Source organism: Sphaerodactylus townsendi, linkage group LG08 (assembly GCF_021028975.2).
Source record: "Sphaerodactylus townsendi isolate TG3544 linkage group LG08, MPM_Stown_v2.3, whole genome shotgun sequence".
Lineage (NCBI taxonomy): Eukaryota > Metazoa > Chordata > Lepidosauria > Squamata > Sphaerodactylidae > Sphaerodactylus > Sphaerodactylus townsendi.
The window spans coordinates 63,605,117-63,630,770 of record NC_059432.1 but is presented as its reverse complement, the minus strand read 5'-3'; the positions used below and the strand labels follow the sequence as shown (position 1 = coordinate 63,630,770).

Here is a 25,654-nt window from a genome sequence, read left to right as displayed (position 1 = left end):
TGGGTGCAAGTCTACAACCATCAATACCTGCACAGTTTGTTGCTGGGAGGAAATGAAGCCCTCAGTATGAATGAGGCAGGAAGAATGTGGGAGCTGTGACCTCTCCTTCTTCCCCTCCTTTTCCCTCCTCTGTATGGAAAGGGGCTTGGAGCCTCTTCTCTCAGCTCAGGAGTTGGAGACTCATGACCCACATGTGAGAGAATCACACCACACCACTGCTCTAAACAGTTGGTGACCAGGGGACTGCACCTCCCAAGGACCACCTTTTTAACACATGCCTACCTACACACTTACATCAGTTGCTCCAAGATTTTGCCAGGCTTTTTGTGAGAGATGGTGGTGGAAATGCCCTGCTAAAGCTCAATTTTGGTTTCTGCTGATCACTGAATTGGGGTCTCTCATTGCTTCTCTGGTTTTTAATTTGCTCACGGTATGCAACTTTCAGTCGTAAGCTGCTTGCAGTACGTGTGTGTATGGCAGGTGGAGAAATTGTGACATGAACAAGGAATCTGAAGTAATCTTGACCTAGTTAAGAGTCTTTAGCATTTTTGCTATAACATATTAAGAATTACATCTGCGAGTATGTGGATTAGAAACATTAATTCTTTGTGAAATGGCTGCATTCTTATGGTTCTAATAAGCTGCATGTGGTCTCCCTGTTATTCACCTCGGAGGTGTGGGACAAAACATTTTTTTAGGGACTTCGAAATATCATATCTAGAGACCAGTGTTTATTTTTTAAATACACCAGCAAGAAGGCCAAATATAGCAGAGCTTGTCCAGTGCCTAAGGAAAATGCATACTTGTATTCATTTCACAAAAGAGCAGTGCCTCTCCCACACTGCTAAACAATAAACAGCAACAGGGAGAGGAGATGAAAAACTATTCTTTTAAGAGGCACTACTTTATGTTTCAGACAGACTAATAAAGTTTAATTGTCTGGAATCTGGTGACTCTTACTGTATAACTTCCCTTTGATATAGGTCTCCCATCTGGATTTTAAATGCTGGTGAAACCACTGAAATAAAATCTCTGTGATGTTTGGTAGAAAAAAGAATTGGGAAGATTTTATCAACTTTAAATTCAAGTTGATCCATAAAGGATCATTTGAAACAGAATTATCTTGTCCGAATGATGACCAGTGGAGCTAAATGCCTCTTTGAAACACTGACTCTACTTCATATGGTCAAATCTGTCCCCAGAAATTTCAGTCACCCACCCCTTCCAGGAAGAATGTCTCATATGAATGTGACTCTCTCTCTCTAAATATAAACTCTACTCTCCAGGATAACTCCCATTTTTGTGGTAGCAGTATTCAGGCAATTGAAAAGCAGTGGCCAAATACAAGGAGATCTTGCGCCGTAACTGTGGATCCCAGCCAGGCAGAAGGCGTTTTTTGATATCTTCAGAAGACAGCAGCACCACTGGATAGCGGTGGGTTGTCTTGTGGATAATGTTATGATTTTGGGGTTAATTAAAAGAGGATGTGACCTTCATGTATGAGGAAGACCAAAAGTCACACTATCAGTTTTGTTTCCCTTCTTTAATCCTCAACTCTCCCCTGTGTTGTATTTACATGGAGAAATATGAACCAGGATCTCCTTAAGAGGTTTGGGGTGGAGCAAGCCATGGGTCAGGACTCCCAGACGTGGGCTACTGTGGCTTGCACCCCTTAGCGGTAAGATGGTTCTTCAGAAAGTGGCCTGTTGCCCAGCTGAGTTCCACTATTGCTGCGCTGTGCAAAACAGATCTCCAGTCGCAGGGTGGTGTCACTCTTCTTAAATCTTTCAGCTGAAAAGGGATTGATACTTCTGGACGTTTTCCAAATGAAAAGTCCTGTTCAAAAGAAGAAATGATGCCCCTGGTGGGAGAGTCATTTTAGGTTACAATTTCATTTAATATTGGTTTTCTAGTTCTTATCTGTCACAACTTTCCTATTCAAAAATTTCAACTCACACTACCTTATTACCTAGACTGGTCTCACTATTCTTTCCTTTCACAGCATTTCTGCTAGTTTTCCAATGTTGCTCCCAGTGCCGAGGAACTCTATTTCAGTCTACTCATGGTATGGGACTTTTTCTTGCCTCTTTCTGCAACACATGCTTTTACCAACTCCCGAATATTAATGCTTGCAAATCATGGTGTGTGACCTTGCCTCTTCTTTTCTAATCATTGTATCCTCCTCAGATCTCTTTCATGTCTCACCTTTGATTGCAAAATCATCACCACATGGGTTTCTTCTGTACTTTCTCTCTAAAATGTATGCTGATGTGCAATGTAAAAATTATTCCCAAACTCTTTAGTTAGTTGGGAGACTGGAGTTGGCCATTTAGAGAAACAATACCAATAATTCCAAGTTATTTTCTATAAATGGTATGTTCTATGACAGAGCTGCCTGAATACCTCCAACTCTTCTGGAGTGCTGAGGAACTAGGACCTGAACAAAAGGCACTTTGTTTTTTGCTACTGAAGTTTCATGATTCTTCCTGATAGACGTGCTACATTCTGACAGCTGCCTTAAAATCAATAGCAATATGAAACTAGCTAACAAATTCTTGGGAGTTCAGAGAAGTGCCCTAGAGAGGCAGCACTTTAGTAAAGTTACCTTACTTATCACAGCAAGTTCGATATTTAACCATCAGGGGATTTCCAAACTTTGCTGAGTTTTTGAAGTTAATGATTAATTTTTCTGCCATCTAACGACAGAGAGAAAGCGATAAGTACAATAGGTTGCGTTAGGATAACTACAATTACATTTTTCTTTACTTTTCTGTCCCTCTGAGAACTTGATAGGAAAGAAAAGACAAGTGAGTGAAAACAACAGTTAGAGCCAAGACATTCTGGAGGCACTGCACTGGAGAAAACGAATGCTTCTGCACCACTTGTTGCTAAACTAAAAGCGTACCTGATTGTTATTCCCTTCAGTGTGGACTAGCACCTCCTGGGTGACAGGAGGACTTTATTGCTTAACTTTAAAGAGGCATTTGGAAACCAGTGCAGGATGATATCATGGGGCGTACGTGAGATGAAGCAGGCTGGATATCCCCTGGATTGTGGCTACCTGCCTATTTACTGATGAAGGCACTGCAGTGGGCAACAAGAATCATTCTTCTCTTTCCACTCAGCTCACTTTACCAGGAGCAGGAGCAAGAGCGCATGGGGGAGGTTAGGCTATCCAAAGAAATCAAAAAGGGAAATATTTTCTGTGGGGAGCTTGTTATCATCATAGCAGCCAAACGTATGGGTTCAAACAGAACAACAGAAATTCATGGATTGCAGTGCTTGAAACTCAGCCTTGCAAACATTTGCCCACAAAAGTTACACTTAAGAAGCAGCAGCTGCTCGGGCACCCACATGTATCTATTAATCACTTGTGATTTAAAAGTGTTTTTGCATAAAGTTTCTGAGTCTAGTCACCTGGAGGCAATTCTTGTTTAATATAAGCAACCAGGACAATGATTATTTGCAAATTAGTTTTAAACCCTTGTTAACCGAACCCCCAAACCTTAAGACTATATTAGCCGTATATAATCAGCACATACCTGGGCCATCCATGTCAGGAAAAGCTTGAATTATGGTTTAAGAGAACTATTCCCAGTGAATCTGCCCCCAAACTTTATCTGAGATGCACGATAATTTACACAATACTATTACAGGCTACGTATGATGTATTCACTTACTGAATTGTTTAATTGCATTTGGTTTTCTTTCTGCATCTCACCAAATCAATATTGAATAATATAAATCATGACTTTGAACAAACGTGACAGGCTTAAATTAACAGCACACATTCTGGTTCATTTCTTTGATTTACTCCTTTTACTCAGTTTTGCACCATCTAAGACTTCAAAAGAACTCACACTGGCATTAATTAAGCAACATTTTTATTACGTACTATCAAAGCATTACAAGGAAGGTTTGCTAGTCAGCTTCACTAAGGAATTACAAGCCTCGCTCAATTACGAATCTAACTTTTTTTGTGGTGTCACCGCTAATTGAGGTATTTTTCATTTTTATATCTCCTAAATTAACGTAATACGGGCAAACTCAATCCAAGCACTTAGGCAATCAGAGGAATCAACAGGAATCCTGAGGTCAGGAGAATTAATAGTGAAACATTTTAGTCATTAAGTAAGTCTCAGAGATAAAAAAGATTTTGCTGTACCCTGCGACAGGCAGCTCCCAGGTTTATTAGGAAACATTTGCACATATAGAACACATACAAGTCTATTCACACTGAGTTATCAGTAATACTGAAGTGTTCAGAAGGAGGTGATAAAATAGAATAGTTGGTTTTTATACCCTGCATTCCTCTACCTTAAGGAGTCTCAAAGCAGCTTCTAATCACAATCCCTTCCTCTCCCCATAACAGGCATCTTATGAGGAAGGTGTGGCTGAGAGAGTTCTAAGATCACCCAGCAAGATTCACATGGAGGACTGGGGAATCAAACCCAGTTCTCCAGAAAGGAGACTGCCACTCTTAACCTCAACACCAAGTGTGAGAGGTGCCTTGGCTTTTGGGAGTGTGTGGAAATGATGTAAAGAAGAGACCCATGCACTAATAATTCATATAACTGTATTTAACTAATAAATAATGAAAAAATATATTCAACACTGGTATTACTGTAAAGGAAAACAACTGCATCCTTTCGGCAGGAAGATATACAATGTGGATCTGATATCCTCATTATACAATACAAGAAGTTCTACTGTTGTCTGAAAAAACACACAAATACTTATATCATTTATACTCCGACTAATCAGAAAATACGTCTAAACAAACAACAATGTCCAGTCTTGAACTGCAATTGGTTGTTGTGGGTTTTCCGGGCTGTGTGGCTGTGGTCCTAACATCTTGTTCCTAACATTTCGCCTGCATCTGTGGCTGGCATCTTTAGAGGTGTATCACAGAGAGAAGTCTGTGGAACAAGATCTCTCAGACCACGGCTACACAGCCCAGAAAACCCACAACAACCAGTAGAATCCGACCGTGAAAGTCTTCGACAGTACATTGAACTGCAATGTTTATTCAGTTCAGAAAACTTAAAATATGAATATTAGTGAACATTTCTTCCTGTCAAGACCAAAGGAGAGAAGCTTCCAATTCTTTGGGGGTGGGGGGAGAATGGAAGAGATTGTCCACCAATCCCAGTAATAGTCTGGATTCTGGATTCCATGCCCTGTGAAGAGCAGCTTAGGGAAGTAGATATGTTTAGTCTGAAGAAGAGAAGGTTAAGACATGATAAGCCATGTTTAAATATTTGAAGGAATGTCGTGTTGAAGAGGGAGCAAGTTGTTTTCAACAGCCCCAGAGACTAGGGCAAGGAATAATGGTTTCAAGGTGCAGGAAAAGAGATTTCACCTAAACACCAGAAAGAACTTGCTGACAGTAAGGGCTGTTCGACAGTGGAATACATTGCTTTGGAGGATGATGGAGTCTCCATCTTTGGAGGTTTTTAAACAGAGGCTGGATGGCCATCTGTCAAGGATGCTTTCATAGTGTATTCTTGCATAGCAGGGGGTTGGACTTGATGGCCCTTGTGGTCCCTTCCAACTCCATGATTCTATGATTCTAGTAGCTACCTGCCTTATAACGTGTTTTTCCACACCAAAGTCCTCTATCCGCAGGACAGAGGTCACCAGATAGTGCAAGCATGTATAACAGAAGGTCTACAATAATGATAGAAGCAATTGCCTCAATAGTATATTGCAATGCACCATGTAGCGATCCAGATTGCGCCTGAGACAACAGTAGAAGAAATGTAAATGCTCAGCTCACTAACAAAACGCTTACTAAAATGTATTTAGAACAGCTGCAGAGAATCATTCTAAAAAACATCACTGCTCATTTGGAAAAGATTATTTTAAAGGTTTTTAAAGACAGCAATCATTTTATCTCATCCTTGGTGATTTTTTTTGTTAGTGTAAGAGTTCAGATGGCTAGTTTTGAATATGTTTGACTACCATGCTTTTAAAGCCGAATTACCTCTTTTGGTGTCCCTCCTTGATATTATCTATTTGCTAGATATCAAATTCTAACGAAGCCACTATTTCAGAAAAAGAGATTAACAAACTAAAGACAGAAGGACCTTTAAAAAACCCAAAACCAGTGAAGGCAAATAATCAGTAGTACTGCAATAAGGCAGAGGTGTAGCAAGGGGGGAAAGCATCCGGTGCACCGGTGTGTCCTCCACCTCTGCCCCGAAACGCCCCTGCCTTTGCCACACCCCCACAGGGGCACACACCCGGTGTGTTGCGCACCCCCACCTCCTTGGAGCTACGTCTCTGCCTTACTTTAAGGCTCTTCTGCATCAGTGCAAAAGCCAATGAAAACATTTTAGATGGCTTTGCCCACTACCAATATATGGGGTGGTGGCTGGTTATTAAACTGAATTCTCACACTTTCTTCAAACAGGCTAAAAAAAGCGGTCTATATTGAAAACCTGGTAATATGCAAATGTTGGTAGTATGCAAAGCTTTAGCTCTCTTCATTAGCTAATAATAGTTGATTGGTATGGTTTTTGTTGAGGTAGCATAAAAATAATCTAAATAAAAAAATCATACAAAATCTTGGAAGATCAACATGTCATCTAGGTTCAAGTTCTACATATGCGTGGATTCAGCAGGTCGCCTTGATAAAGTGTTCTCTTGGTCAGGTGTAATTGCAACAAACTAAAACACTGTCAGGAAGACAAACAAGAAATGAATAAGCAGTAAAGAACAATGCTACTGCCATGAAGATGCACCCACTTCGAGAGTGGAGTGCAATTGCGTCGTTAGTGAGGATTTTTAGAAACAAGTAAATCTCTCCAACGGAAACTACAAAAAGTCAATCTCTCTAGTGAAAACTACAAAAGTAATTTAGGTCGCAGAATGTAATCATCAGAGTTGAATTTGGCCAGAAGAACATCAGGGTTAATAACCTCACTCTTGCGATAAGCACCAAGGGATCCTTAATGACCAGTATAAATTGAACTCCTTCCCTTTTCTTTATTAACATACTATGGGGCTGATTCAAACCTACAAAAGCAAGAAATTAAGAAATGAAACTGCTCAGCTCACCCTGTTGTGCTTATGTGTTGAAGCTATCAAGATCACCTACTGTTGTGAAGCAGCCCTAGAACACTGGCACTCAGTGATGGGAAATGGGAACATAAAGCAGGTTTAGCAGAGGGGCTCACAAACTGAGACTTTTACAGGAAGAGACATTTTGCTTCCCTGTTCTGAGAAAGTTTTGCAATCCAACTGATAAAGGGTGAAGCTAACTGTATGACCATGTGTTTTTTTTAATGTGAATGTCCATGGACCTGTGGACAAATACTAAGTAAAAATGCAGCATCTATCATAATTGTTACTACAGAACTCTAAATGTTGTTTATTCCGTATCTCCTCTCCCTGATGGAAAAATTGAAAATTCAGATAATGGCAGAATCACAGATAGAGCAAAACGAAAGAAGCTTTTAGGTTCATCTCTTGGTATTTTCCCAGTAGCTGTACAGTGCTCTTTTTAAACTGTAGTGTGTGGTGGGAAATTGTATAATGTGAAACGTTTGCATGGAATCACCCGCTATGAGGAAGAACCCTAGTTACACCACACCACTGCAAACTGCCCTCTTTTTCCTCACTTTTAGTGGAATCCTCGGCTTCCTTATACAGCAGGGTAGCTCCAAATGAACAGCTTATCACATGGCGGCAGTCACCAGGCAGTGCAATTCAAAGTGACCACCAGATGGCACCTGTTCATGCCTAGTTACTAATTTCAAGAAATACAACTGTCATGCAAGGCAGCACATTTAAATTTTAAAGCCTGAATTTCCTGACAACTATAAATCTAAAAAAAAATGTCACAATATGGCTTTGAAAATCCATATTAACTTTTCTAGCTGGACAAAACACTGCAGAACTCTTTTATACTAAAAGCAAACCAACTGAGGGGAAGAAATAGATGATTAGGTCTACTAGACCAGTCATGTCATCTGTTAAACCGGTAGCTCCCTGGTACCCAGGCTAGAATGCTGTGTCTGTTCTTTCTGTAGATTTTTCTGGGTAAGTCTGGTTGAATCTAGAGAAGTGGCTTTGTTCTCCCGTTTATTGCACAGCAAGCACAAATATTGTGAGGCTGGATTCAGTTAAAAGGAAGAAGATACCTAAAAGTTAAAATCAAAATAATACAATAATTATAAGAATTAAATTTTTCAGTCAGTTCACTACAGCATAGACAAGCACGCTTTTGATAGCCATTGGAGACTTACAGAACGTCTTTGCTTCTTACATTCAAATTCTGGAAGGGGGAGAGGGAGATGACAGCATACTTGTACTGGTGCCAAGGTAAGCTGGCATGAAAATAAAACACAAATGATCAGAATGTACACATCAACATAGATACTTTTTTTTACTTGTGAAAGGAACAGGGATTCTTTACACAGTCCTCCATATGGCATACAGCAGCCATGTCGATTTTCAAAGAATCAAGCTACCAAGCACCTAGATAGGACCAAATAAGTGAAAATTCCTCACATATAAGGATACAATTATCCTCATACAGCCTCCTAGAATATTCTCCAGATAACCAATGGGTCTTTCTGCACAACGCAAATTGGCTTTTTTTGACCACATAGCACAGACACACAAAAAATGTTGGCAGCAAAAGCAGTTCTTTTTCCTGCCTCTCCCTCAGCTCTTACTTTCAGTTTCACGCCTGACATTTTCTGCCCTCTTCAGGAGCCTCTGTGCCACCGCCATTTGCAGAATGTTCCCACAGAGTTTCCTCTGCTTTCAGCTCATCCGTGCATCATTTTAGTATATAAAGTTAATTAATAAAGTTAGTTTTTCCTGGGAATCCCGTGGCAATGTCTTTTTTCCTTTTTGTTTTCAAAGAGATATCTTCAAAGCTGCAATGTTGGCATGGAGGCTCAGGAAACTGGCAGAAAATGGCGGGAGTGAGCTGCTCAAGAACTGAAAGTAATGGGGGGGGGGGGGAGGTAGGAAAAATGAAATGTCTCCTGCTCCCCGCACAGCAGGCAGGAGATGTTTTCAAAGCAACTTCAGGGGGAAAAAAATCACTAGTTTAGCTTTTTTACTAAAAACCAAGTTAAGATTAAATTAAATGTCCTGAGGATGTTTTGGGGAAAAAACTGTGCAGAGTTCCTCTCCAAAATGCCTCTTTTAACATCCTCAAGATGTTTTATTTGTGTCATGCAGAAAGAACCAATGACAACTCCCAGTTATATTCCAGTATGGAATTTCACCAGCAAGTCCCAAGAGCCCATATATCCTAACATACGTTTATTTCCCAACCTAGATATTGTTATCTGTAAAAAGGAAAAAAAAAACTAATTCAGCTGCAGCCCACAGGTAAGTTTCTTTGCAAAGGATATGGTAATAGTTTTTGTTTAAGAGCCGTAGAGAAATTTGGTTTGTTCATATGCAGTTCTAAAAATCTCCTGACGTTCCTGCCTTTTGGAGCACTCTGGAGAAAAGCAACTGGCAGGTCAGTTAGATGATCACCAATGAAAGCCTCCCATGTTTGTATTCTTTAACCTTTTGAAGTTATGGCTGTTTCTTAAATAGCACTCAGTAATACTTCCATTACAAGGAAAAATACTTCAGTTGTACAAAACAAAACAAAAACAGACCAACTCCCATCTGTTATTGGTGGGGCTTTGGAGGAGGGATCCCCTTAAACTTTTTTTTTTACACATCATTGTGTTAGATCAATCAAATGTGTCATATGCAAACCAGAAGTGCCACAAAAATATGCACAGTATCATGTTTCAGTTTCACTGTTCTCAAATATTGCAGATGCTGAGACTGTATATATAATTTGTACAGAAAAAAGGAGGGATAACGTAGAAATGGAAAAGCAAGGCTAGGTTTGAAAAATGGGCTAGGAGTATCTGGACACTGTCTAAATGTGTACTTGAGGAGATCCTCTCAGACATTTTTATTCTTTTTTTTTTGTATTAAATGTTTCCTTGCTTTTTTTTTCTTTCAGCAATAAAAATCCAGTCCCTTTCCCTCATTATTGTCCTTCACATTGTCTCTTTCAAGCACTACTCCTAAAGGGACAGGAAGTTATTAACTTTAGTGTACAAGCTTGATAACCTTTTTAAATTTATATCTATCCTCTGCATACTATACAAAGCTGAACTTTTCACCCACAGCATTTAAGTGAAGCCCTTTAGAAAGCAAAAAACAACGGTGGTTAGAAAAGGTGCAACAGAGTCAGCAGGACTAACGATTACACAATACCACATTCTAACACCCCCTCCATTTAACACAAACGAGCAGTATGTCATTTCTTTGAATCCAGAAGACTTACTACAAACAGCTGCTAGAAAGTGCATTAGCTACCACAGCACAAACCCCCTTCAGTTCAGATCTGAAATACAGCAAAGCTTTCAGTTAATAAAAGAACCATGCCAGGAGCGTATACCAACATTCATGTAAGGAAGGGCCTTGCTTGCAGTACTAGAGTGAACGCAAGCGTTGTTTGCAGAGCTCTAAGAAAAGGGTTCAAAATGAAGTTACGCTGCTGGTGGGCAAAGAGCACAGAGCAGGGTAATTTAAAACTCGTGCTTTCCCCTTCTGCTTTGCAGGAGGCCTGCCTGTCACTGCGCAGCTGTGCTGCCGGCGTCATCACTCCCTCTGTCTCCCGTCTTGCTAATTAAAAGGTTGATCACAGAACAATGCTCTTCTCATTAATTTCAGCGTTCCGATTGGGCAGGATCCCCGTTTGCTCCTCCTGATCTTTTCCACGCGGTTGAAGTTAATGTGACAGGAGTCTGAAGATGGATTACCTGCTGCCATATTGCCCATCGCCTCCAATCAGGAGCTATCTGTGTAAACTGATTGTTCTAATTTGCTCTCATTATTTTTACAATATGAGGAGAAAATAACGCACACAGCTCACTGTCAAAGCCGTGAAAATCAGTCATTAGTTAAACCCAGACACTGATTGGCTTTATTAGGATGCTGCAGCTTATCGATGTGTAGCTGCAACAAAGTCGGTCTTTTTACTTTTCAGCCACAGAAAAGATGCTTCACTAGAAAAGCAATATTTATTAGGCTAATTCCGGCAGCAACATAAAGCTTGCTAGCATGACACAGTTAATTGGTACCTTGATGTGTACAACAGATTAGGAACAATGGCAATGTTTCAGTTTAAGCGTGAAAACAGACAAATCTGGAGGCAAGGCAACGTGACTTTCCTGATGTCACTCAACTACTCTTAGAAAACTGTAGTGCAATACTATGTGTCACTCCACACACCCCGCCCAAAAGCCCTTATACCCTTGCTACATAAAACATAACATTAAGCAGTATCCCAGCACAACACAGGTCTTAGGAAGTATTAATAATCTTCTATATTCCTGGGAGGTGTTCCCAAGGTCAGGCATTTTGCTCTGAGTATATAGGAGTCTGCAGATTCTCTGAAGGTCAAAGACTATGTAAGCTTGGTTTGATCGATAAGAGAGCAAGTTCAACTTCTGCAGAGGCTGCACAGTGCAGGTGCTACCTGATGCCCCAGCAATATGTGGAAACAGATGTCCTTAGAGGTTACAGAAAACGGAAGTTGTTCTGCAGCAAACTGCTGTTGCACCACAGCCTTATAAACCAGCATTCTGAGCCATGACTCCCTTAGATCCAGGGTCAAATTATTAAAATACAGCAGCGGAACAGGAACAATCCCAAACACATCAATACCCCAAATAGTCTTGTTCTCACTGTGACAGACAGGGCATGGAAAACAGATTCTACATGAATATCTAAATTCAATTAGCTCATTACAGAGGCCTGGGTGGAACAGTGGGGAATGAGCATTACTGAGCCAAACAAGTTGAATTCAATGCGGGAAATTCAAATCCAACTCTACACCAGCTTCAAGCAACAACAACAATAGCAACAATATAAGAGACAGGATTCCAGAAGAAAATCTACATCTTCCAGTCAATTATTACTCAGTAGGGACAAAGACAGTGCCATTTTAATGCCTTTACTAGCACATCACAAACCTGCCTCATCAATAGTTATTCATGAATTCTAAGACACAAGAAAAGAGCCGTATCATTGATTTTTTCTATATTGTCGTGAAATTTTTTTAAGAATCCATTTTCCAGGATAAGTTTTTCTACCCTTCTGGGTAAACCAGACCGTGCCATTCTGTGCACTGTTCAGCCCCTCCCTTCCTAATGGTCTCCTCTTTGGCAAGGTTTTGCTCCTCAGAATTCCTGCATGGAAAACATTGCACCATGGCACAGTCAGAGAAACGTGCTGATGGCACAAATTACAAGCCCCCAGCCGAATGCTCCAGCCCCCACCATTCGGGCAGATTTATGTGGGCTCTTGCCGACGTTATTACAAGTCAGAGTTTATTGGGAAATTGTTACATTATGCGGAGTGTCTAACAAATTGCTTATGCTGCTATAATTGGATTACAACAGCCGCTTGCTCCCACCGGTAAGATTAGGCAAGTAGGACTCCTGCCGATCTCTGAGCGTTAGCAGTAATTTTATTTGCCTTGCCTCTCTCTTTCCTAACAACATGCCTCTCTCCCTGCCAGCTGTCTGCTGAAAAGGCACAGGCTTGTTCCTTGGCCCTAACAATGCAATTACAGCCCTGCAGATCGCACTGTTTGTGCATTAACTACAGAGCCAAAATGAGGCGAATTGATCGTTTGACTTTTGGAGCAGTCACGTGATCCCAGTGTGTGTGGGTGATCTGGCATGCATCAGTGGGCAATGCAGCAATGCATGCCTGATGAGGAACATGGCTCTCATTATTACTCCTCCTAGGGACGGACACCAGAATCCCTCTGTGCTCACCTAGAGAGATTTCTGAAAGGTCTCATTCTTGACTACTAAGAGCAGAGGGGGCTTTCATTTCCAATGTTTCACAGTCAGATACTTGGGTCAGGTGATGCTCCTGCAATATGGCGGGCTGCTGTCCAAAAAGGTGGTTCCAATATTTTAGCTTGAGTGCACGACAAGTCAGGAACGGCATGCCTAGAATCAGGCCAGGTAGGAAGATGCTCCACTACCTTACTATGCTTCATGCTTTTCTGACTATTCAGGAAGAACTTTCTGACCATGTTGTTGACATTTCAAAGAATCGAAGGTAGGTATGGGCCCAAGATCGCCACTTTGACTCAAGCAAGAAAAAATGGCTTCCAGTGAATTACATGCATGCCGAAAATTTCAACCTAGAAAATTTGATCAAAATATTTTAGAACGTTGGTTACATGCATTACCACAATGATTCAGTAAAGCATATCACAGTTATTCCTGTTTACAAATTGGAAAATGCCAACAAGTCATTTGTCTGAAGTTATTCCGGAGTTCTGAATTAAATCCAACTCTTCAAGGTCAATGTTTTGTCCATAAAACCAGTTTATGTCACCACTGAAATTTGCAGTGAACAGACAACAGCCAGAACAGCCAACAAGAAACACGCAGACTGAATTCTGATTGCTCAAGAACAATACACTAGAGCAGCAAACAGGCCTTCCATTTAATATCAACATAGTGGAACCCCAAAACTTAACTGCACAGGATTTAATCCATTAAACTAAGATGAACGTGGCTTTTGTGGTTTTCCGGGATGTGTGGTCATCATCTGGTAGCTTTAGCTCCTAACATTTCGCCTATATCTATGGGTTGGGATTTTCAGAGGCATGTCACAGAAGATGTGCTTCTCTTCACAACACTGTGAGGAATGTTTGATGTAGATGAGTATTTGTTTTATCCACTTCTGAGGTGGGAGGGGGATGAGGTGTGTGACTCATCCCAGTATACAACTGAGCTGATGTGGTGGGGGAGAGGGAAAGAGTTTGTAGCATCTGGAGGTTGCTAATAGTGCTTGAGAAGTCCTCTGGTTTTTTATTTTAGTGTTTTAGTACCAGTAGTCAGGTTCTGTTGATTTTCAGAATCTCTTCCTTTCTGTTGAAACTGTCTCAGTATTTGTGGATTTCAATGGCTTTCCTGTATAGTCTGACCCAGTAGCTGTCGAAGTTGTCAAGAATTTCTGTATCATCAAACAAGATCCTGGGTCTGGACAGTTATATGTTCAGCTATTGCTGATTTCTCAGGTTGGCTTAGTCTGCAGTGCCTTTCATGTTCTTTTATTCTTGTCAGAATGCCCGTTTTGTCATCCCTATGTATACCTGTCCACAGCTGCATGGTATGTGATAGACTCCTGAGGAGATAAGTGGGTCTCTTTTGTCCTTTGCTGACCACAGCATTTGTTGTATTTTTCTGGTGGTCCAAAGACTGTTTGAAAGTTGTGTTTTTCCTCAGTTTTTCCATTCAGTCTGTGATCTCCTTGATGAACCCCAGGAAGATAAGGTTTTATGAGCCTCATTCAACTAGCATGACGCTAGACTGCATAAGAACAATTATTTCCTTTGTATTGGTTACAAAATGTACACATGAGCAGCAGACAGACACAGAAGAGACTATATATATGTCTACTCCTATGTAGGGAAAAATGTCATGTGAACTGGATCAGAGACAGAGAGGCAGAGAGACAGAAGGTCACACACCCTTTTTGCTAGCCCTCTAGGGCAACTAGTCTGCCACTGTAGAAATGCTAGACTAGATGCAGCAGGGTCTTACTTGTGTTCTTTATATTCCTGAAGGGGAAGAGGGGGAAAAAAATCAAACTCACTGAATTCCCAAGATCTGGTTTTCATTCCTAGTCTGGAAAGCTTCCGTATGCCCATCCTTTTCTCCCTCCCCTTCACCCCTGCCTTATTTCAGTATACACATCAGCTAATGTCATGAGTAGCTTTATATCTGCAGAACATTTAAGAGGTCCTTGGGTGAAAGCTGACTGTTGGAGGGCACAGGATTTGATTAATAGTTTGTGTGGTTTCCAGAGATTGCAAGAAAACCAGAACCCTTATGTCCTTATTTAATTCATGATGAATCCAACATGTAAAGCAGCTCTCAAGAAGGAAGGGGGTAAAAATAAAGGAGAATGATATACAATGTGTGCATCTGGGAGACTAAAGAAGCCTGTTAACATGTAGTTTAACACTCAAAAGAAACTCTGAACAGCTGAAATACCTTATAAATAGCTCAGACCCAGAGGAAGTGCAAACGTCTGCATTGTGAATTGTAGATCTTAATTACAGACAATGGCTGGTACAGCAAGTACCACAGGAAAAAAACACACACCCAGTGAAACAGTTGCACTGTTCATGGCTGGCAATAACTCTTCAGGAAAATATTTACTATCAATCAGTTATGAGAAAAGGGACTCCATGCTCATAAAACAGCACGTTGCGTCTCATACCAGTACCATTTTGATTCAGCATAATCTGAATTTAAACGGCTTGTTTCCTGCGGATATAATTTTGGAAATAAATAAAACAAGTCTTCTATCAAAATCTGGAGAATGTGAGAAGGGAGAAGGAAGGGGGGGGGGGAGGACTTGCACATTCTTGCTTCAATCCCTTTGCAAATAACTCTGGGAAGCAGGTGGGAGGGGCAGGGGCAAGAGAATGGAGCACAACAATGTAAAATATTCCAAATTAAGGCCTCCAAACCTTTAACTATTGTAAAAAAACCTAACACTGAGCATTTTAATTATGCTTTATGTAGGCAGAACACCATGGATATTAATTGAACCTCACACTACTTCCACATTACCTATTGCCTTTTACTTCCATTTAACAGACATGCACCTTCTCTCAAAGATACTTTAGCTATTGCTGCTGCTGGTGGAGGGGATTAAGAGGCTGGAATCTACCTCCACAGGTCATAAACCAATTCTGAGAAGACCGCATCACCACCGTGACAGAATGCAAATATTCCTGAATGGGAAGCATAGCCATTTGCTCAATCTTTGTTACAGAGGCAACATAAACTTGAGCAAACTATATACCGTAGTTGACTTAGATTGAAGGAGCTAATATCACTGAATACAGAAAGATCACAGAACATTAATTAACGTCCATTATGTGCAAGAAAATGTGCTTGCCAAGTTGCCTCTAGAGTCAGAGACAGCAGGAGAAAAGACCAACTTATACCCAAGGGCCTTAATCAAAGTGCCCAAAAGTTCAATGTTTGAGCACAGTGTGTTTCAAACTGTTCAAGCTTGGGCTTTCTTGCTAAACACTCCTCTCCACTTTCTCAGGATCGGTCACCTGCCCATATTAAGAAGAGGAGTTGATTTTTATACCATGCTTTTCTCAACAATAAGGAGGCTCAAAGTGGCTTACAATCGCCTTCCCTTTGTCTCTCCACAACAAGCACCTTGTGAGGTAGATGGGTCTGAGAGAGTTCTGAGAGAACTGTGATTAGCCCAAGGTCACCCAAAAAGCTTCATGTGGGGGAGTGGGGAAACAAGCCCGGTTCAAGTGGGAAATCAAATGCAGATCTCCAGACTAGAGTCCGCCACTCTTAATCACTGTGCCACACTGGCTTTCTGTACATGGAGCATGCAGAAATCCTTGCACCCATTAATGGGTATCTGGTGTAGTAGTTCGAGAATTGAACTTAGATCTCGGATAGTTAGCTCTCCCATGAAAGTTTGCTGAGTGGCCTTGGGCCAGTCACATCCACTCAGCTTAACCTACTTCCCAGGGTTATTGTGAGGACAAAGTGGAGGAGAGGAGAAGCTACTTTGGGTTCCCACCAGGGAGGAAGGTGAGGGTACAGTATAAATAAATAAAACAGAATATGATGCCTGCTTGTGCTTTAGCACAGCTATGGTTTCAGAAAAAGGAACAGAACAAGACAATGTTGACCCCTCTCCTTCAACCACATTGTAGGAAACACCCCTGGAACAAAAAGGGAGCTCTTCCCCAAATAAGTTGCGATGGTGGGAAACGGAGAATGGCTGCCATCCCACGAATCAAATAGTGGAGGACATCCTGCCTTGGATAGTATAGGGAGACAGCTTCTACCTGCCTCAGGATGCTCTCTACCTGGATCTTTGCACCTCCTTTCAGGAGTCCTGAGCCTTCCTCTCATGGGAGACCCCACAGTTCAAAAGGCAGTGAATTAGCTACACACCATCTTCCTGGACAGTTAAGTCACCACAATCACCAATACCTGGCTTGTAGAACCTAACTTAAAAAAGAATAGAACAGCTGCTTGCTTGGCCAGTTTTTAATATGCTTCATTAAAATCAGCACTTGGGTTATCCTTGAGATGTAGCACAAGTTGTTGGGAAATCTAAGAAGTTTCATGACTACTTTGAGAGGCCACCCACCTAGAATCGCTACAAGAAGGCCACTAGGAATAGATGGAGCATTCTTAAACAAATAGGCCAAATTTTTTTTGCTAATTAATTTGAACTGATAGCATATTATGTTTAAGTGATTACATTTTTAACTGGATAGACTTCACAGCCAACAGATCCTCTGTAAAATCAGATCTGTTTCAAGTTGTACTATTGTAAAATTCATTTCTTGAATGTTCTAGCATTACAAGAAACATTATATTGGCTCAGATCCTTGTGCTGCTTGAATAGAGAACCTTGCATCAGACAGTGCCCAAAACTTCACTGATTTTGAAAACCTGAAATATTTTTGCTAGTGGGAAATCAAACCCAGTTCTCCAGACTAGAAAATCTGAAATATTTTTGCTAGTGCAAGTTAATTGTTAGAGACCAGCTCAGACGCCTTTTGAGGCTTTTTATGTCTTTCACCATAATTGGCAGATTCTTACCAGCCATATAGTGATTCAATTCTTCTCTAAATGTCAATAAAATCTTCCTGCAGCAATGAGAGGCACAATACTACATTGTTTCTGAAAATTTATTTCCTTGGGTGAGTTTGGCATTTGCATCTTTGCAAAAGGCTCAGAGATGCTTGTTATAAGAGTTTCCTCCATACAATAGTGTAGGCCACAAGATCTCAAAGGCTCAATTTACACCCAGAAAATTTCATACAGCAAAACGCATTTCACCTGTGAATTATCTTTCTACGTATATGTTCATGGCTACTATCCTGGTGGTAACTGTGCAAAGCAATTTCCTTTCAAAGCACATGACAGAGCAAGTAAATTCCTGCGTCAAAACAGAAAGCTTTTGAATCATTGACACAGTTTGGCTATACGTACCATCTAGGGAAATATCTACTTCCTATACACAGTATTTCGCACGCACGCACGCACGCACATGCGCACGCACACACACACACACACACACACACAAACCCCCACCAACCTATAAATATGCAAAACGTGCCCAAGAATGAACACCCTCGAGGAGCAGTGTTTGGAAGGAACATGTCTTTTATCTGAGACCAGGATTCATTACCTAATTTTTGTCTTTGGCTTTCTTCTCATTGATGTTTGTCAAGATCCCAGGGGAAATTAAGAGAGTTCTAATTTTTGTGGGCAACCATTTTGAGGGCACACCTTTAATTAAAGGTGCTGCAAACTACTTTTAGTCAGTGCATCTCCCTCATGTTTTCCTGCCAGCAACATGCAAGTTCTGGTCAAACCAAATAAGCTCTGAACAGAACAAAAGCTTTGGAGTAGCTACAGAGGAAGTGCTGCCAAACGGTTTCATAAACTCAGGGTGAAAAATGCAAACCAAGAACTCTAATGGGTTTTCAAAGAAAGGGGCAGTTATGCCTCTCAATTGTATATAAACAAAACTGCAGGTTTTTTTAAAAAAAATCAGATGTTTGATGCTCAAGCAAAACAGCCCATGGAATACCACTTGAACTAGAAGGTGGCATTTAAACATTAGACTACCTTCAAAGGCCTCCCCATCTGCCACAGTCTGAATCCATGTTCCTCACAGACACCCTACGGTGTCTCCTTCCCTCTGCCCCAATGAAAGAGTCCAAATTCTGACTATGTATGCAAACATCTTAGCTGTTCCACTGGATCCCTATAACACAATGGAATGGGGACTGTTTCTTCCCCCAGTTCAACTGCAGTTAGTCCTTCACTTCTGTTTTACATGCCAGTAAGTCACGTCCAGATGCAGCCTGAAAGCTGCAGTGAATTCCCTGCACTCTACCTGTGCTGTGCCCTTTCACAGACACAGTTATACAAGGGGTACAGCCAGTGGTGGGATTCAAATAATTTAACAACCGGTTCCGGTGATGGGATTCAAATAATTCAACAACTGGTGGTTTACAAGCACCATTTTAACAACCGGTTCTGCCGAAGTAGTGCGAACCTGCTGAATCCCACCACTGGGTACAGCTCCACTTAAGCTTGACCGTTTGTTGAAACACTGTATAACTTAGTGTGGATTTTAGTGTATGACAACATAACTTCAGGGAGAGCTTTCTTCAATTTAGGACTAGCCAGCTTCCTGCAGAAGCTTACCAGCATTTTGCTCAGCCTGATCACACTCTGGCACAGTCACAGATTACCAGTACACACATTCATTCTGTGCAATAGGCACTTTAAGTGAGGGAAAATCCCCATAGCATTGTTGTCTGCCCACAATCCATTGAAGTACATTTTGCTGAAGTTTAACCTAAGAAAGGTGGCACAGAAAGGATGCCTACATAGATGTAATGTGCGTCCTACGGAAGGTGAGGATTTCAGGAAAGCTGTGGCAAATGAGGTAGCTTCCCTCCCAGTCATTTTGTTGGGTGGGAAAAGGAGGGGAGGCGAAACAGTAAAAGTGCCAGCTGGTTTTGCTAGCAGATGGCTACATGCACTGATCTGTCCTGCAGGGCTATCCTGAACTTCCTTCCAAGGGAAACATGAAGCTTAAGCAAGACTAAACATGCCCTTTTTATACACACTGCACCGTGGCTGGAATGTTTTCCAATCATTCACAATCCCTCAGATATGGTCCCTGTTTTATAGGAGTTATAATTAGTTACAGGGGAAGTCATGAGAGGATGTGCATTTCCCTGAGAATGCCTCTTTTGATGTGCCCGTGTAAAAGGGAACATACCCGATTTGCTCTCCATTGGGAAGGGCTCTGTTTTCAAATCAGAAGCTTCTTCAGCATTATCTTTCCACCCGTCCTCATCAGCTGACAAAGCTTCAATACTGCATGAGATCCCTCCCCTACACACTCCAGACACTGACCAACAGAGGGGCACGAGAGCATCACAGAGGCAAGCATGTTAAAGGCCTAGCACAAGTCACTGCCTGAAAAGCAGGGAGCTAAAATTCAGAAGCTTTGCCTTAGGAGAGAAGGTTGGCTAGAATGGCCATGCTGGCAGGGGCTGATGGGAATTGTAGTCCATGAACTGTAGTCCATGCTGGCATGACCAATTGGCTGGAATGGCCATGCTGCTCAAGCAGAGGTGTATCTAGGCAGGGGTCTGCAACCTGCGGCTCTCCAGATGTTCATGGACTACAATTCTCATCAGCCCCTGCCAGCATGGCCAATTGGGAATTGTAGTCCATGAAGATATGGAGAGCCGCAGGTTGCAGACTCGTGATCTAGGGAAAATGGAGCCCAGGGCAAAATCTGAGTTTTCAGCCCCTCCCCCCAGATCCATTTTCCCTAGCTAAGGAGAGGGTTAAGCCGTCTGCTGATCTCACGGAGGAGCGCCAGGTTGGCGATTGTGCCCAGACCTGCTGCCCGAAGCTAGCGAGGCGTCCAGGTCTACCACCCGAAGCTGGCAAGCGTGTGACCCGCCCCCCCATGAGATTCGATAGCATGTGCCCGGGGACATGTGACACCCCATGTCCCCATGGGCATGAGAGCATTTGAAAAATATAACAGCAGCTGGACGGCCACTACAACATTTTGCACATTAGCACAGTCAATACTAGGGCATGACTAGCAGACACGTGCCTTATTCTGTTCAATGTGCCTACAAGACACGATATTTGAAAACCAAAATTGGCTTTTTAACTTGTTATTTATAAGCTTTTCAACATGTTACCCCCAGAATTTCAAAAGCTGCCTTGGAAACTAAATGCAGGAGAGACACTTTCAGAAAATGTAGGAAGCTATGGGGAATAACAGAAAAATACTGGGTCACAGAATTAGGCATATGATGTTACGGGTTTTTTTTAAGGTTTACTCAAATTTGTCCCTAATGATGCCTTCACATGCAAGATAGAACACAGGGGGAAGAGGTTAAGTTGCAGCTTAACTTACTTTGGCCACACAATTTTCAGTCTTCATAGCAGTGCTTCCTAAGCATACTGCTTCTTGGTTTATGCACAGTCTGGCACAGCTGTTGTAAGTCTGGAAGGAGAGAAAAGAGTGGCTTTGAATAAGGAAACACTGCACAAATATGTTTCCACCTATTTAGTCCAACTAATTAATGTACCACTGCTAAAAACAAACGTGAAAATAATTTGCACTGCAAAGCTACACAGATGCATTGAGCATGATGTGCTTCTCTCTCACCTCTTTGAAGAGATCTGTATTCTTTAATCAAGTGCCTCATACTTGAAGCACCATGATACACTGGAGAGCGATAGAGGAGAAAGAAGGGGAAATGGCACCAGGAGTGAGACAGGAATGTCCAAATGTAAGAACACAACTGGAAGTATTTGAAGGTGAGCTATCTGAGGAACTCAAGTTAAATTACTTTACCACAGAGACTTCAAGTGCAATGAAGGGTGTTTTACCAGCTCTGTACTTAACACATGAACACAGTGGGGACATGGCATCCCAACAGCCAAAGATACTATAAAAACATAAGAACATAAGAACTAGCCTGCTGGATCAGACCAGAGTCCATCTAGTCCAGCACTCTGCTACTCGCAGTGGCCCACCAGATGCCTTTGGGAGCTCACATGCAGGAGGTGAAAGCAACGGCCTTCTGCTGCTGCTGCTCCTGAGCACCTGGTCTGCTAAGGCATTTGCAATCTGAGATCAAGGAGGATCAAGATTGGTAGCCAGAGATCGACTTCTCCTCCATAAATCTGCCCAAGCCCTTTTTAAAGCTATCCAGGTTAGTGGCCATCACCACCTCCTGTGGCAGCATATTCCAAAAACCAATCACACGTTGCGTGAAGAAGTGTTTCCTTTTATTAGACCTAATTCTTCCCCCCAGCATTTTCAACGAATGCCTCCTGGTTCTAGTATTGTGAGAAAGAGAGAAAAATGTCTCTCTGTCAACATTTTCTACCCCATGCATAATTTTATAGACTTCAATCATATCCCCCCTCAGACGTCTTCTCTCCAAACTAAAGAGTCCCAAATGCTGCAGCCTCTCCTCATAAGGAAGGTGATCCAGTCCTTCAATCATCCTTGTTGCCCTTCTCTGCACTTTTTCTATCTCTTCGATATCCTTTTTGAGTGTACTGTGTCCTAGCATCTAAAGTGCCCTATTATTACAGAAATAATGGCAATTCACAATGATATTCTTGGTGTAGTGGTGGATTGTTACACAATAAAAACACACAACTTAATCTTCAGTAACGTGGCGCAAAAGACTATCAAGCATAATTTCTTAGCAAGAGCCCCAACTCCTTTCAAATGGAAATGAGCTCCCTCTTTTACTACGGAAGAACGCGGGGGGGGGGGGGGGGGCCTTGTTCAAATATAAGAAAGCACAGTGGGTGGGTGACTGAGTTCCACCCATTCTTTTCCCGTGTGCAAATATAAACATACACCACTAGTCTTTAGTTTCACACCATTTTCTGTTTCCATGTCACGTTTTCCCACTGAACGTATGCAATTTTGGCTCTACTTTTGCATCAGTTGACTGTATATACAGCTTAACATTAGCAACCACCAGCCCCACCCAGCAACAAACAATAGCTGGGGGGGGGGGGGGGGGAGATCACAACATACTTACAGGAAAACAGAAAGTAATGAAAAGGGGATATTCATATATCCATAGATTAATGACACTGAGAAAGTGTGAACTAATGGTTTCTTGACTTAAGAGCAGTGCACTGTGACAAAACTTCCTAAACCCTGCTTTCAATGCCTTCTATGTCATGTGGACTTAAAGTGGCTTTTCAGACATTACCCTAGGATTTAGCACAGAAAAACAAGGTAATTTCATGTTAGTTCTTTGTAACTTTATTTACAAGTTAAGCACAATTCTATCCTTCTAAATTCATCAAAGCCAAACAATTTAGAAAAGTGTAACTTTGTTAAGGTTGCACTGGAAGTTTCCCTTACAGCCATCGTGGTTACCTAACTAACACTAGCAGTGCAATCTGGGGAGGGGGAGGGGAGAGAGCACTGTGGAAGCTGCATAACCCCTGGCACTGGTGTAAACATCACTTGCACTGGTGCAACAACACTTGCACAGGGGCAAATACAGCAGCGCAATGGAGGGGTGCTGATGTAACCTGCGGCACAGTCCAGACGCAGGGTTGTGCTCTGGCACCAAAGGGGTCGTAGGTGGTGTTAGTTGGATCCCTAAGCCCTTTCAGCCCAAGGACATCCACTTTTGCTGGCACAAAGTTATGCCAGCCAAAACAAACCATAGGGGCCCAGAATAACCATGTCTGAGCTGCCCCAACATTGGTGCAACCCTGGTCTCAAGGTGCCGAAAATGCTCAGGATACTAACCAGGCCACTGGCCAACAGTGAGCTCCCAGGTGTGGGCCAAGCTACCTCCCACCCCAGAACCAATGGCAGGATCCCAGGACTGAACCCAGCAGAGACCATAACATATAGGGCGTGTGGCATGGGATGCTGTCAGTTAGATCCCTGCCGAACAGAGCGAGCAGGGGAAGAAAAAGAAGAAGAAGAAGAGTTTGGATTTATATGCCCCCTTTCTCTCCTGTAGGAGACTCAAAGGGGCTTACAATCTCCTTGCCCTTCCCCCCTCACAACAAACCCCCTGTGAGGTGGGTGGGGCTGAGAGAGCTCCAAAAAGCTGTGACTAGCCCAAGGTCACCCAGCTGGCGTGTGTGGGAGTGTACAGCCAGGACCAGAGCCAGGAGTGGCTGTGCTGTTAAAGGTAAGCTGGGGAACACACCTCAAATACCACTTGCCTGGCCCCAGCTTCATATCCTAGGGCAGTGATGGCGAACCGTTGGCGCTCCAGATGTTATGGACTACAATTCCCATCAGCCCCTGCCAGCATGGCCAATTGGCTGATGGGAATTGTAGTCCATAACATCTGGAGCGCCAAAGGTTCGCCACCATGGTCCTAGGGTCACCAACCGATGCAGGCATGGTGGAAGCTGACCCCATCACAGACAGGCAGCGCCAACAGCTCTAGCAGTGACCAGACGCTGCCAACAAGGGGGCAGATAGTGATGGGGCACAATTGGTAGCTTCATGCAGGGACTGCCAATCAATGGGAACCAAGGAACTACACCAGCACCTTCTTTGTCACTGCTGCAGCCTAACGGGGATGGACTGTCCTGCCACCACTGACTGCAAGGGATTAATCAGACTCCTGGTGGTGTCCTTTCCAAGCTTTGGCCCTGGTACCCTAATGTGGGCCAAGTTAGCCACAGAACTCAGCTATTCAGGGGCTAAGGCACAAGGGGAAGGCAGGGGGACACCAGCACCCTCTGCCATCTACCAATAGGCATCATTGAAGGCTGTGGGAAGGGTGTTGGTCTTCCAGTGGACATGTCTCCTTTAGCAGCTGAGTGCATTCACCCAGCAGAGCTGCCCTGCCCATGTTCACATTGTGGTGCCCACTTGCCCAGGGGGCACCAATGCTGCCAACCCCCCCCCCCCCATGACCAACATTGGGAATTTGCATACGGGAGCAACAGGAACCATGGGTTCCCTGGGGGACGGGGAGGAGCTGGTGCTGTTCAGGGCTGCTCCCCTTTCCTCTCCCTCCAGCTTTGCTTGTTCCTACCCTTCCCTGTTCCTGGGCTGCCTTTGAATCTTGCTCCTTCCCGAATCCTCCGCTCCCCTGCTGGCTGTAGGCTGGCCTATCAATCAGGACCCCTGTTTTGCCTCCTCCAAACCTGTGCCACGACCCCTTTTCCCTACTACTGCATTGTTATATTATGCACTAGCTGCAACAAACATTAAATTAAATATCGAAAGAATTCTGATGTTATGAATTGCATATCACTTTACTGTGTTATGGATATAGTATTTAATTACTGTTAAATTATTTGAACCTCTGGATTTTATTTACTGTGTCAGTTATTATAGTATCCTTAGTATATTTGGGCAAAGGTGTACATTTTGAGATTTGGAGCAGGGAAAATGTGTACATATATAAGATACATGATGGGAAAGACACAGGAAGCTGCCTGGGACTGACATTTATTGCTAGGACTGTCAGCCAGGAAGTTTTTCAAGCTTTCCTCTGTTTTCTAGCAATGACAAGAAACTACTTTCCCCTTAAAACCAATTTCTACACCACATTTTTTTTGCCATTCAGAGAAATTAAGAAGAAGAGCTGTCAAGCAGTTAAAGAAATCTTACTTGATTAATGGTTTGACTTTTGGTCAGTTAATTGATTAAACCTGGATTAAAAAGTTTCTGAAGAGAAAATAATTGTTTTTAGATTAAACCCACATGTGTTGCAACATGTTCCATTTTATAAGACTGTGTGAGAATGAGGGGAAACGACACCCCATGTGGCTGGCTATCTCTTTTTTAGTTTCTTTATTATTCTATTTATTATTTTAATCTATTGCCAAATCAGACTCTTTCAAAAAACTCATATAAAGATTTTAAAATCAATCAACTAAACACTGCAGCCAAACCAAAAGAGTTCAGAATTCTAATTCGTCATAATACGGTGATAAATTGCCGTTCCCTCATTGTGATTCTCATGAAAGCCAGCCACCCTGCTTCCACAACAGAAACAGAAGTC

The 25,654-nt window shown here is 42.3% G+C and overlaps 1 protein-coding gene across 5 annotated transcripts in view; it reads right to left on the bottom strand.

The window, feature by feature from the left end:
• The window catches only part of BTRC (beta-transducin repeat containing E3 ubiquitin protein ligase), a 153,740-nt gene that overhangs the window by 43,966 nt on the left and 84,120 nt on the right, over positions 1 to 25,654 (bottom strand). For all 5 annotated transcript variants that reach the window (XM_048505358.1, XM_048505361.1, XM_048505360.1 and 2 more), the window contains one exon: positions 21,043 to 21,132. In XM_048505358.1, the coding sequence (XP_048361315.1) occupies positions 21,043 to 21,132 (90 nt within the window). The remainder of the gene's footprint in view (positions 1 to 21,042; positions 21,133 to 25,654) is intronic.